At 36.7% G+C, this 13,662-nt stretch overlaps 1 protein-coding gene across 4 annotated transcripts in view; it reads left to right on the forward strand.

Moving 5' to 3' along the window:
- Positions 1 to 13,662, forward strand: part of RNGTT (RNA guanylyltransferase and 5'-phosphatase) — a 242,835-nt gene that overhangs the window by 93,818 nt on the left and 135,355 nt on the right. For all 4 annotated transcript variants that reach the window (XM_024747399.1, XM_024747414.1, XM_024747405.1 and 1 more), the window contains exon 12: positions 12,723 to 12,791. In XM_024747399.1, the coding sequence (XP_024603167.1) occupies positions 12,723 to 12,791 (69 nt within the window). The remainder of the gene's footprint in view (positions 1 to 12,722; positions 12,792 to 13,662) is intronic.

The following is a 13,662-nucleotide window of genomic DNA, read 5'->3' on the forward strand; positions in this document are numbered from 1 at the left end:
GCCTTAGTGTTTCATGCCCGTTGCTGGTGTCCACACTGATAGCCGTGGCTCGCACCCACCTCTGGAGCTCATTTAGGCGGTGCTCTGAATCCCCTCTCCTCACACACCCCAAAACAATGGTCTCTTGCCTCTTAGGTAGGTCCAGACTTTTTCTCAGACTCCCTCTCGGCTAGCTGGGGCTCACTAGTCCCCTTCAGGCTGTGTTCACGCTGCCAACCCCAGTCCTCTCCCTGGGATCCCACCTCTGAATCCTGAGCCTCAGCTCCCAGCCCCTACCTGTCCCAGCGGGTGAGCAGACAAGCCTCTCGGGCTGGTGAGTGCTGGTCTGCACCGATCCTCTGTGTGGGAATCTTTCTGATTTGCCCTCCTCACCCCCTGTTGCTGCTCTCTCCTCTGTGGCTCCGAAGATTTCCCCCCTGCCCACCCCCCGTCTCTGCCAGTGAAGGAGCTTCCTAGTGTGTGGAAACTTTTCCTCCACAGCTCCCTCCCCGAGGTGCAGGTCCCGTCCCCATTCTTTGTCTCCGTTTTTTCTGTTTTCTTTCGCCCTACCCAGGTACGTGGGTATTTTCTTGCCTTTTGGGAGGTCTGAGGTCTTCTGCCAGCGTTCAGTAGGTGTTCTGTAGGAGTTTTTTCACATGTAGCTGTATTTCTGATGTATTTGTGGGGAGGAAGGTGATCTCTACGTCTTACTCTTCTGCCATCTTGAAGCTATCGCTTTAGTTCTTTTATACATTAACTTTTTTCGTGTCTAATTCAGTACACACAAGTACAATTTTAAATTGTAGTAATAGTTATAGGGATCCTTGTCTTGTTCTTGATTTGTGTGGGAATGCTTCTAGTGTTTCTTTAAAATATTGTATGCTGTCTTTGAGTCTGAAATCTATTTTATCAGATTGAGCAAGTGAATGTTTGGTTCTATTTTACTGAGTCATTTTACTTTTAATCAAGAAAGGTATTCAGTGTTGTCCAATTGCTTTTTATCTACTATAGATAGAATACTGGTTTTTTTTTTTTCTGCTTAGATTTGTTTATTTTATGTATTAAATGGAAATATATCCTAACACTGAAGCTTTCTTTTGTTCCTGGGATAAGCCCTACTTAATCTTAATATATTATTATTAATTGATTTTTTGAAAAAACTTTATTTTTGGAGCAGTTTTAGGTTCACAACAACATTGAAAGGAAGGTACAGAGACTTCTCATCTGCCTCTAGCCACCACACATGCATAGCCGTCTTGTTTGGTAAAGTCCACATTTTTTCTTTAATGTGACTAAGCCTGAACTGGGATTATTTCCCATTTGAAAAGTTCTGTTTCTGCTAAGTTATTTCTACTAAGTTGTCTTTCTTCATTTCCTGCTTGTCTGCCTCTCTCCACTTCTCCACACCTTTCCCTTAGGGGTAGTTAGTTATGTCCCCTGCAGGGTTGTATGTAGTTAGGATGTAGTGGAATACCGTGCAAGGAGTCAATCTTGAATGGTTTTAGGAAATTATGCTTGATTAAAAAAAAATAAGCAAGACTCCATCCTCCTCTTTGATCTCACACACTCAAATTAAAAGAAAAAAAAAAAGGAAAAGGAAAGGAAAAAGAAAAGACCTAATAATCTCTTAAAAGTTTCTAGCAATGAATTTATTGCTTTTCTCTGCTTGGAGTCGTTTTACTTTCTTGTGTCCAGTTTGACTGCTTTATTAAAATTCTGTGGAAAATATTTTTACAATGATTTATTTATTACTGTTTTGAAAGTAAAATATTTGCTATGTAGGATGAAAGAGTAATGAATGTGAAGATCTCCTCTCTAATAACTGTTGAGAGGATTAAGCAGAGAATTACGAAAGCTTTTTTTTTTTTTACTACATTTAATTTCAAGGGCATGTACTCATCTAGTTTAATAAGGATTTTATAAATATTCATCTATTATTTTCTTGCATACTTTGCTAGATAGGAAGTTTAGGTTTTATGTATGTATGTATTTCATCTGGCATTCAGATTTACTTTCTAGGTATTGCCTTTTCTTTCTTTTCTTAGTTTATCCTTAAATATAAATTTATAGTTGTATGTCTAACACTAGTAGTTCATAAAGAAAATCTAGCCATAAAGTGTGTTATTTATATATATAAATGTTATATGACTTTATCAGTGTTTTATTGTTTGTATCATGGTAAAAAAAAAAGTAGCTTTGAGAGTATGTTAGTATAACTGTGGTTGAAGAGAAGAAAAAAACCGTGCCTAAATGTGCAGAACTGTTCTTCACACATAGAGGTTCTCAGTGATTATGCCTAATTTTTTTATGTAATTACAGATATAATGGTGAAACTATTTTGGTTTAAAGGCAGACACAAGATGAAATGAGGCTAACTTTATATATTCTCATATTTCTGGTGTTTATTTTTGTATTATCTAGTCTGTTAATATGTCATTCATCATTGAAATTGAATATGGCCTGATGGATCGTTTCAATCTCATTCATTTACCATTTCAGAGGAGAATTTAAGAAAATCACCGTAATGCATAATAAAGAGAATTCTTAATTTCTTTGGTATAGTGAGCCTCAAGATTTATTGTCCCAGGAAACTTCTTTTGGGGTAGTAAATCTTGTTCACTGAAGCATGCAGAAATCATTATATCTGGTGCCAAATATATTTTAAACATTTCTATGGACTCATAATTGTTATATGGGGAAATTTCTATATGTTTGCTCAGTATAAGAGCTTAAAAATTTTTTTACAATTAACATCCAGGAGATAGGTATTGGTAGATTCAGAAGAAAAAATAATTATTGGCCTCTAAAGTGATTACGAGGCAGTTCCTTTTCTAAAAAAATCTGATAAATTATTCTAACCAACTGTGGTTGTGAATTTACTACAGGTTAACAAAGGCACAGGGTTGACTTATCATACAAGTGTCTTCAATTTCAGCTGAACACTTTTTTTTTTAAGTGTATAACTCTTATCAATGTGAGCCAGTATTTTGGTATTAATGTCTGACCTAGTAGTTTTATTAGAATTTTAAAATGAAAGATTGAAGTTAAATAATAGCCTTTGCCCTTTCTAGTTGCATAGAAAATTAAGTGAGCCTTCTATTGATCATTGTTGAAATGATGGAGGGTACTTAGTTCCAGCACGAGTAACTTTTATAGTAGTACATCTTTTTTTTCTAAAGAAAAAAAATTCACTGCCCTCATCACATTGCTTGAAGAGTAGATAATTAACACTTTCAGACTTTCTTGAAACCTGCAATTTGTGTTTCAGTTCTCCCTCAAGAACTGAAAAGATGATTATAAATTAGAATGGACTTGGAGACATGGTTGTGAAAATGTAATCTTTTGAGTGGATTAGGAAAACCAGGAACATACATTTTTTAGTTAGATTGTGTTTCTTGGTTATCGAACACACATCTAGTCATTTTTATACCCCAAATAGAGCCAGTCTTACCAAAAGTAAAATATAAAAAAAATGTGTCATTGTTGAAGGATTGCAATAAAATTTTAAAATAATTACAAAATTTCTAGGAAAATGGACTTGGGGCTCCTTATTTTATGTGCTTTACTACTTATGGCAGTAGTAAATATATTTGAATATATATTGTATAATGTTTAGTCATAGAAATTTAGTCTGTGATGATGACCTCACAGGGTGCAAGTGAAGCACTAAAGAACTTGATTGGATTGTAGGGTCACAGATTAATCCTAATATGTGGCCTAATCCTGTCAATCTAATTAATTGGGTGTGGTTTTACAAATACTTTCAGAAGTCACTTTAGAGAAGCCTTAAACTCCTCAGTTCCAGCATTCTTGCTAATAAGGCTTAAGATTCTGAAGACAAATACATGAGAACAAATTGTAAATCATAGGTGTGATTCTGGTGCATGGATAATCTTCCTTGACTTGTGACAGGGTTACGGCATCATAGCAGCTTAGTTTAGCCAACGTTAAATGTGCTCAGAACATTTACATTAGCTTGCAATTGGACAGAATCATACAACACAAAGCCTATTTTTAAATAAAGTGTTGAATAGCTTATGTAATTTATTGAGTACTGTTTCAAAAGTGAAAAACAGAATGGTTGTGTAGGTACATAAGAGTTCTACGTGTATAAGTTGTTTACCCTCATGATGACTTGGCTGACTGAGAGCTGTGGCTAGCTGCCACTGCCAGCATCACCAGAGAGTATTGTACTGTATTTTGCTAACCTGGGAAAAGGGGAAAAGCTCAGAATTCAAAATTCGAAGTACAGTTTCTAGTGAATGTGTATCGCTTTCAGACCATCATAAAGTTGAAAAGTAAGTAGAACCATCATAAGTTGGGGACTGGCTATATCTTGTTCTGCAGCATTAAGTAATGAAGTTTCATAAGGTTATCAGAGGACTCTCTTGTTCACCCAGAACCATGTTTTCTGTACCTTGTTTTACCAAATAAGATGCTATTAATTATAAGACCATTCCCTTATTTTATGTACCACTGGATTTGAGAGACCTCTGCTGATTAAAATATGCTATATCATCAATTGTAAGATATGTCTTGTTTTCAGAGATGTGAAAAAATATGGGCTGTGAAAAAGGCAAGTATATCTTTCCTGATAGAGAGAGGGACTCCATATTTTCTCCATGCTAGCTCATAAAATTGGTTCAAATAAACCAGGTGTTTGAATAGATTAGGCTGAGATCAGAGCATCTATTTGTTTTTTACTTTGTTTTCCACCAGTGTGTGCCATCAGTCTTGCTTACTTTGTTGAACATGTGTGGAGGTTAGTGGGATATTTAAATGAAGTTTATATGAACACATGGAATGTGGCTATCATAAGTATGATGTGCAGAAGAAACATTTAAGAACAATGGTCATAATCAGAGCAATGTTGTGTAGCCAGCGTTTTCTGGGAAGCAATAGTGTACGCTTACTATAGAAGACCAGTGTAGAATATGGTTGACCCTTGAATTTCACAGGGGTTAGGGGCCCTGACTCTCTGTGGAGTCAAAAATTCCAGTATAACTTTATAGTTGGTCCTCTGTTCTACATCCTTGGATTCAACCACCCACGGGTCGTATAGTACTGTAGTACATATTTATTGAAAAATATCCACATATAAGTGGACCTGCAGGATGGCGGCACACATGAAGAAGAAGACCATGACCCAAGTGCTAAAGTCCTTGTTGTGAGTTTGATAGATGGCATTGAAAAATTAGGGTTAAAGTTAGAGTAGCTGGTGGATATGACCAGAGGATTAGGACTCTTTATACAAAAGCAGAAAGTAAAGTCTTGGAAATAGCTGTAAATTGCTATGAGAGTCTACCATTGGGATGAGGATTATGTGGAGGCATGTGTATATTAGTTGCATGAGCTCTTTAAGCACCCCTTTTAGAAGTTGCTCTTTTCATTCTTTCTTCTTGGGGCTCTTTAATCCGTGAGCCCCACCTGGCCTTCTCTGTTACTGTATCTGTTAGTGTACTAGACTCTTCCTACTTCAAACCTTCCCCTTAACATCCTTTTCTTTTCTGTAGTCTATTTGAAATGCTAAGAAGTCATTTTAGAAAAAAAAGATGATTTATATCAGTTGTCCCCAACCTTTTTGGCACTGTCTGGAAGACAGTTTTTCCACAGACACGGGGTGGGGAGGTGGAGGGGGTGGGGGATGGCTCAGGCAGTAATGTGGACGACGGGGAGCGATGGGGAGCGGCAGATGAAGCTTCTAGCTTGCCCACTGCTCACCTCCGCTGTGCGGCCTGGTCCCCAGGGGTGGAGACCCCTAATTCGTATTACCCCCTTTTTCTTCTAAAAGTTTACAAAAGTATACTTTTGGGGGATACTTAAGGTAAGGAAGAACAGTACTCTAAATATTAAATATTTGCTCTAGTTTACAGGTGTTATAATAACAGCTGTATATTTCTGAATTAAAATCTTACAGTAATTTGCCATGTTTGTTGAATTATAAACCAAAAGAAAATATGTTGAAGACATTAAAGGAATAGTATCATTATCTTTTTTGAACTCTTTAGTGTGGATGTAATTTTACCCATCCACAAACAAATTTAACTGAAGTCTACTTCTATATACTGTGAACCTGAAAAGGAAAGAAAATGTCTGGTCACATAAATGGTTTTGGAGATCTAAGTAGTATTCTCTTTAAAAAAGAATGATTAAACTTTGCAAAATTGTATTTATTACTGGTTTTAGGAGAGACCAACTTAATTTCATTAAAGTTATTCTCAGTATGTATTTACCAAAATTAAGCAATAAATATAGTGCTTTTCTGAGTTCTAAGGCCTTCTAGTAAATTATCAAACCTGTGGGAGTCCCTGGGGGATTAAGTTTTTTGCATTAAAATGGCAAACAGTTTTAAACTGTGTTACCATACACATAATGAATTGGTAGCTACTTTCATAGCCTTATTTTATCAATAAATGTGCATTAATCTTTAGGATGAGTGGATTTGGTTCCACACGGATGAAATAAAGTTAAGTTATGCTTCTGGTTAACCTGACACTTTGAGCTTATTTGCTTAATCTATTGACTTTTTAAATGATAGTATATTTGACTATGTTTTTAGGTGCTTAAAATACAGGAACAGGGCTTCCCTGGTGGTGCAGTGGTTGAGGGTCCGCCTGCCGATGCAGGGGTCGCGGGTTCGTGACCCGGTCTGGGAGGATCCCACGTGCCGCAGAGCGGCTGGGCCCGTGAGCCATGGCCGCTGGGCCTGTGCGTCCGGAGCCTGTGCTCCGTGGCACAGCAGTGAGAGGCCCGCGTACTGCAAAAAAAATAAAATAAAATAAAACAAAAATACAGGAACAATTAGGTGTGATACTTAACCTCACAGAGATTACATTTGAATAGAGGAAGTTAAACTGTTAAATGTCGAATCAGCTTACTTCTGTACAGACAGAATGTTTTAAAACTGTAGGCTGCGGGAGCACAGTCAACCTTGTATGACTTTGACCTATAAATGTGTTGTATGCACTTGGAAAAGGAAAGTATTTTCTCCTATTGTTGGGTACAGTGTTCTATAAAATGTCAAATAGGTCACGTTGTTTCATTGTTGTTACAGTCCTCCATATTCTTTCTGGTTTTCTGTCTGCGTGTTGTAAGTATTTTTAAGACATCTTTACTGTTGCTCTTTGATTCCTCATTCTCTTCCTCCTGACCCCTGCCACCCCAACATCTCCCCTTTTGCCTTTTTGTATTTCAGTTGGAAAAAGTGCTACACTCTTTTCTTCTTCAAGTTCAGTGATTCTTTCCTTTGTTCTATCCAGTCAGTGGATAATCCCATTGATTGTCATTCCCATTGATTAGCATTCTTTTTCTTTGATATTATGTTTTTATTTCTTGCATTTCCACTTGTCTTATTTTTTATTATTTTCAACTTTTTGGTGAAATTCCACATTTGCTTATGCATGTTTTCCACCTTTTCCTTTAAAATGTTAAAGTTATTTTAAAATCTTTGTTTGATATTTCCAAAATATGGGCCATCCCTATGTTTTTTTCTATTGACTGCCTTATCTATTGAATGTAGGTCATTTTCTTCTTGCTTTGTATGTGTGTGTGGTAATTTTTGATTGGATGCTGGGCATTTTTTTCTGTATGAACAATGTATACTGAGGTAGATGTCTTTGTGCTTAGTAATGGGTGAACCTCTCCTTTAAGTTTAATAAGCTTCATTTGCTGGAGGCGGGGTTAGTGGTTGAATAATCTGTGTTTAACATGGGTTTGTATTGCTATATAGTTATCTTCTGTGCTCCGAAGACTTCAGATTCCTTAAGCAGATAACTTCTGTTACTTGAGCTTATTGAGAGAACTGGAGTATAAAATGGGTTTTCTCCAGTGTTCCTGCTTCACTTGTAGCTTTCAGTGGGCTCTGCTTGCCTATACCACATAGTGGTCTATTTTTGTGCTCTTGCATTCTCCTTCATATGTAATCGACTGTTTCTTGTCACTCAGTGCCTGATTTGTGCAGACTGTGGGGTTTTGTTAATTTTCCTCCTCAAGCCTTGCTGTTAAGCAGACCCTGAGCACCTGAGTCTCAGGGATGGGTTTCCCCTCAGTGGGCTGACCTCTCCCTCTTGGCAGCTGAATTTTGCCTTGCATAAGTGGGATGTTTTGGCAGGAGCAAGTTTTTCTCCTTTTTATCAATATAATATCCTTGGACCAAGGCTGTTTCTGGAACTGTGTGTAGCTGCAGACGACTTTATCCTCAGATGGCCTTTACTTCATATCAGGAAGGGTCTGGAAAGGATCTTATGTCTGTTTGCAACTAAGGTGAGGCTTTCTCATCTTTCTTGTCCTACCCCTGATCTTTCCTGTGAATCCTGATAGAAACCTGGGGAATAGAGCTAGTGAGTAGGTTTGGAGTCCTCTTGTGTTTGGAGCTTCCAGGGATTCTATACTGTTATACTAACCCACACTTGGTTTTTAAGAATTGATCAAACTTTCAGTTTTTCTTTGTACCCACTTTTGTGGCAGCCATTTTTTCCTCTTATGCTCTTCCAAAGGTGAATGGGTTCATGTGTCTCATCTTTCTTTGGAGGGCCTGGGATTCAGTTTACCTGATTTTGTGGAAACCTCAACACTCTAAACCTTAACAAAAGCTATGATTTTATAGACTGTGTGCTTTTAAAAAATTTATTGTCAGGTTAGACATATTTTACACCGTAAGTAAAAGTGGAACTTTCCCATAAAAAGCTTTTAAAAGATAACCTTAGCGGCTTCCCTGGTGGCGCAGTGGTTAAGAATCCATCTGCCAGTGCAGGGTACATGGGTTCGATCCCTGGTACAGGAAGATCCCACATGCCATGGAGCAACAAAGCCTGTGCGCCACTAGCTCGCGAGCCACAACTACTGAGTGCGTGTGACTAGAGCCCGTGCTCCACAACAAGAGAAGCCACCGCAATGAGAAACCCATGCACCGCAACGAAGAGTGGCCCCCCGTGGCCGCAACTAGAGAAAGCCTGTGCACAGCAATGAAGACCCAACACAGCCATAAAGAAAGAAAGAAAGAAAGGAAGGAAGGCAGGAAGGAAGGAAGGAAAGAAAGGAAAAGGAAAAAAAAAGGATAACCTTAAAGATGGTGAACACTTTGAAGATTATGAATACAGACCTAAGGAATGGATGAGGGGGGAAAAACTTTGCTAATGTTATTCAGACGGTACTTGTAGCTTAAGATAACATCTGTAGTGACAGTCTCATATATAATTTGAAGTATGCTATAACTCAGAGATAGCAGTGAAAATAATGGAAATGTGTTAAGTGACTTTAAGTATTGGCTGTAACGATAAAGACACTGATATAGAGAAGATGCTCATAACAAGTTTGGATAAATTTTCTTTCAGGAATTATGATTGGAAAAAAGCAATATTTTAAATTTAACATATTATTTTATATATGTGATTTCTAATATGAATAAATGAATTATATATATTTATTACATAAATCAAGAAAATTTTTAGATTTTATCGCTGAAAAAAAACTTCCCTCCACCCCAAGAATTTTACCTCCTTTGTTTGTATCTTACTCATATAGTGCATGCTACAATACATTTAAAGTCTGTATTTTTAAATGATGATTGGAGGACCTATATACGTGGGAAGTTTCAGAAGTCTTTGGGGCATTTGTTTCAGAGAGTCAGAGACTTTCTCTGGTTATTTCCTTTTTTTTTTTTCAAATAAATTTATTTATTTTATTTATTTATTTCTGACTGTGTTGGGTCTTCGTTGCTGCACGCAGGCTTTCTCTAGCTGTGGCGAGCAGGGGCCACTCTTCGTTGTGGTGTGCAGGCTTCTCATTGCCGTGGCTTCTCTTGTTGCGGAGCACGGGCTCTAGGCGCATGAGCTTCAGTAGTTGTGGCACGCGGGCTCATCAGTGCACGGGCTTAGTTGCTCTGCAGCATGTGGGATCTTTCCAGACCAGGGATGGAACCCGTGCCCCCTGCATTGGCAGGCAGATTCTTAACCACTGTGCCACCAGGGAAGTCCCCTATTTTCTTATTTTTAATTAAAGTCTGATTGAAATCTGTTCTGAGTGATTTTACTTTTTTAGCTGTCTGACTTGAAGCTAGTCACTTAATTGCTGATGGTCTCAGTTTCCTTTTCTGGTGAAGTGAATAGTAATATAAAATTAAAAATTATACATCTCATGAGGAGTTGTGTGTTTTGAATGATGTACGTATATTAAGAACCAAGCACAACAACACTTTATAGTAGGTCTTTAATATATGCTAGGTAATATTGTAAATGTATTAAGTAAAGAAAGAAATATTGTCTAGAGTAATCAATAAGCAGTAAAACGAGTGAAAACAAGCAGTATTCTTTTGACCTAAGAAGTTTCATAGTCCCTTAAATTCTCTGATTCTTAAAAAGTTAGAGTAAAATAAAAAAGGAAGTTACTTGCATTTCTGCAGCAGGTAACATCATGTTATCTAGAGTCTTGCCAACACTATACTTTATACTGTTAACTTTATATATACTTTATCTACAGGGACGGTCCAGTATATGAATGGGAGAAAGATGGTCTAAGAATGGAAAAGCTGTGTTTACTTGCTGTAAATGATGTACCTACTATAAAAGAACAAATTGTTTAACCTTTGAAAAGTGTTTTTAAAAAGATAATTGTGGCATTTTGTTTTCATTGCTTCATTCCTCAGCAGGATTTTATGCTATAAATTTAGTAGGTTACCTTTTCTTACATGATGAAGTACAAGAATTATCAATTTTATACATTTTTTTTCTTGTTTGACCCTTTACCCATCATTAGTTCACTATAAGAAATCAGTACTTTTAATCCATATTGCACTTTTACTTCAGTTTCCTCCTCATATGGGTAGGTCATTTAAACCTATGAATGAATTGGAGATCAATTTCAGATCTGGTCTGAAATTTTTACCTATTTGGCCAAACTCTGTATAGTATGGCTCTAAGAGTCCCAGTCTGCAAGCTCCCCACTTTCTTAGTGTCATAATAAGACGAAAGAACAAAACACAACAAAAAAGAAAATATCAAGAGCATTACAGTTGAAACAGAATTGTGGTAAAATATGCGTAGCATGAAATTGACCATTTAATCATTTTTAAGCATACATTTCAGTGGCTTTAAGTACATTCACATTGTTGTGTAACCGTTGCCATCTTATATTTCCAGATCTTTTTCATCTTTCCAAACTGAGACTCTGTACCCATCAAACGCTAACACCTTGTTCTCTCCTCCCCAAGACTCTGTAATATCTGTCCCCATGAATTTGACTAAGGAGCATTACAGCTTTACGGAAGTGTAGATTATTCAAACTCAAATTGGTCTTAAAGCAGTTAGAAACTAGGATTGCTCTTACTTTTCTTTGCTGAACTGCCCCCAGTTTAGAGAAATTACAGATTTCAAGGAGTGAAATGGCAGAGAAGATGAAGCCACAGTTTGGGAGAGGAGAATCACAGATCTTGTGGCATGTGCAATATGCTGGACATTTTGATTGTTGCTTTTGGAATGCAAATCTGCCTTTAAGTGTAGTGGTTTTTTAGAGGATGTGATTGTGATGAAAGATTGTGATTGAATAACACACAGCATATCCAAAATTTTGGTGGAACATATTTGAATCCCAGAACCATCCTAAATGTTTTTTTGGTAGTTGGCCAGACTCTGGGTCACATGACATTATTTCCTGGCTCTGTGAAAGTATCTTCTGCTCTCTTCCCTGAGATGCAGAAAATCAGTGTGGAGTTCCTCACTCAGTGGTGCGTATGTTCAGTTCTTCAGAATAATATAAAAATCCATGGAAGAGAAGCATTTAAAACTACTTGTTCAGCACTAATTAGAGAGCGTTGGGCCTATAACTCTGCTTTACAGTAGATATGGCATTGAAAAAGCTTGTTATTTGTAATTCATGCTGTGTATTCCTTGCAATGCAGTTTTTTTGCTTGAAAAAAAATGTAATAAAGACAAAAAATGAGGCAAAAAGTAGGACAAAAAGAAAGGTTAAATTTTTCTGCTTGAAGGTTTGGGGAAAACACAGATAATGCATTTTGGGGCTGCGATCCCCATGTTTGAGCTAGCTTCTTTTTACCCATTCTCAGAGAATCTTATCCCGGCTCCATCTATCCCCAAGCAAGATTCTCTGCGCTCTCCTTTTTTGTGTATGTTCATTTTTATTCCCTTTATTTATTACTTCCCAACGTTTCTACTTTTGTTTCGGTTTTGGCCTGTGCCTTCCTTCCTTTTATGCTGGCTCAGCATAGTGCATGTAAAAATATGTTTTATAACTGGAAGTTTGTACCTTTGACCACCATCGTAAGATAAATAAGTACTAGGGATGTAATATACAGCATGACTAATATAATTAACACTGCTGTATGTTATATATGAAAGTTGTTAAGAGCGTAAATCCTGAGTTCTCATCACAAGGAAAAAATATATTTATTTTTATTTTGTATCTGTATGAGATGAGTGCTGTATGTCAATTATATCTTAATAAAACTGAAGAAGAAAAAAATTTTTTTAATATTTTATCCATCATTTTGGTTATTGTAGTTAGAACTGTTGTTCGAGATATCTAGCCTGCCATGGAATGGAAACCTTCATATATTAAAAAATAATCTTACAGTATATTAACCTAGATCCCTCTGGATCACCCCTCTCCCCCATTTTGTATTTCCATTTTTAAAGCTTATGTATTAAGAAGTTCTTATAAAGCTTACAAAAAATTAAAAAACTTTTAAAGTGATTATTGTGTTTCTAAAAATATGTGTGTTTATTTTATAGCTACTTGAAGGAAACTTTGCCAAAGAAGTCAGCCATGAAATGGATGGTCTCATTTTCCAGCCCACTGGAGTAAGTACATTTGTCTCTGTGTGCATGTGTGTGTGTAGTGTGTATGTATGTGTAGTGTGTGTATGTGTGTATGCCCATGCATGTATATATAAAGTGTGTAGTGTGTGTATCCGTGTATGCCCATGCATGTATATATAAAGTACATTTTCCTTAAATATATTTACTTAGGATTGATTACTGCTATAATCACTGCTTTTCCTTAAAACAAATTTTCATTATAAAATAAAATACTTCTTTTATACTAAATACATATAATAGTACAATGAACAGTTATTTGCTTTTCACTTAGCTTAGGAAATAAATATGACTGATCATTATTTTTCAAGGAAGTTATTAGTCTTATAATTAGTTTTCTTACTACTCTTGCATAATGAATGTTTTGTTTCTTTACTAGATATCTACCAATAACCTTATATAAATAAATGCTTATTTCTTTCTGTAGCCCAGTATATCTTTAAGTATTAATATTTTTAAAACTTCATTTTGCCATGGGTGAGTAAAATTTAGAGTTATCAATATTTGAAGAAAAACACAATTCTTTGCATATTTATTCCATGTCAGATTTCTGAAACTCACTGAAGAACTTTTCACCAACTTAATGGTCAGATCATATATTTGGAGTAATTATGTTTTACTGATGGTAAGGTTTCCCTCCCTCCACATCATTGACGTTTTTGGCCCCATAATCCTTTGCTGCGGGGAGCTGTCCTGTGCGTGGTAGGATGTTTCACAGCATCTTTGGTCTGTACTTACCAGGTGCCAGTATTACTTCTCCCTCCCACCCCTCTAGCTTGTGACAACCAAAAATATACACATTCACTGCCTCATTTCCCCTGAAGGGCAAATTTGCCTTCACTTGAGAACCTGTGCT

Source organism: Neophocaena asiaeorientalis, unplaced genomic scaffold (genome assembly GCF_003031525.2).
Source record: "Neophocaena asiaeorientalis asiaeorientalis breed wild unplaced genomic scaffold, Neophocaena_asiaeorientalis_V1.1 scaffold161, whole genome shotgun sequence".
Lineage (NCBI taxonomy): Eukaryota > Metazoa > Chordata > Mammalia > Artiodactyla > Phocoenidae > Neophocaena > Neophocaena asiaeorientalis.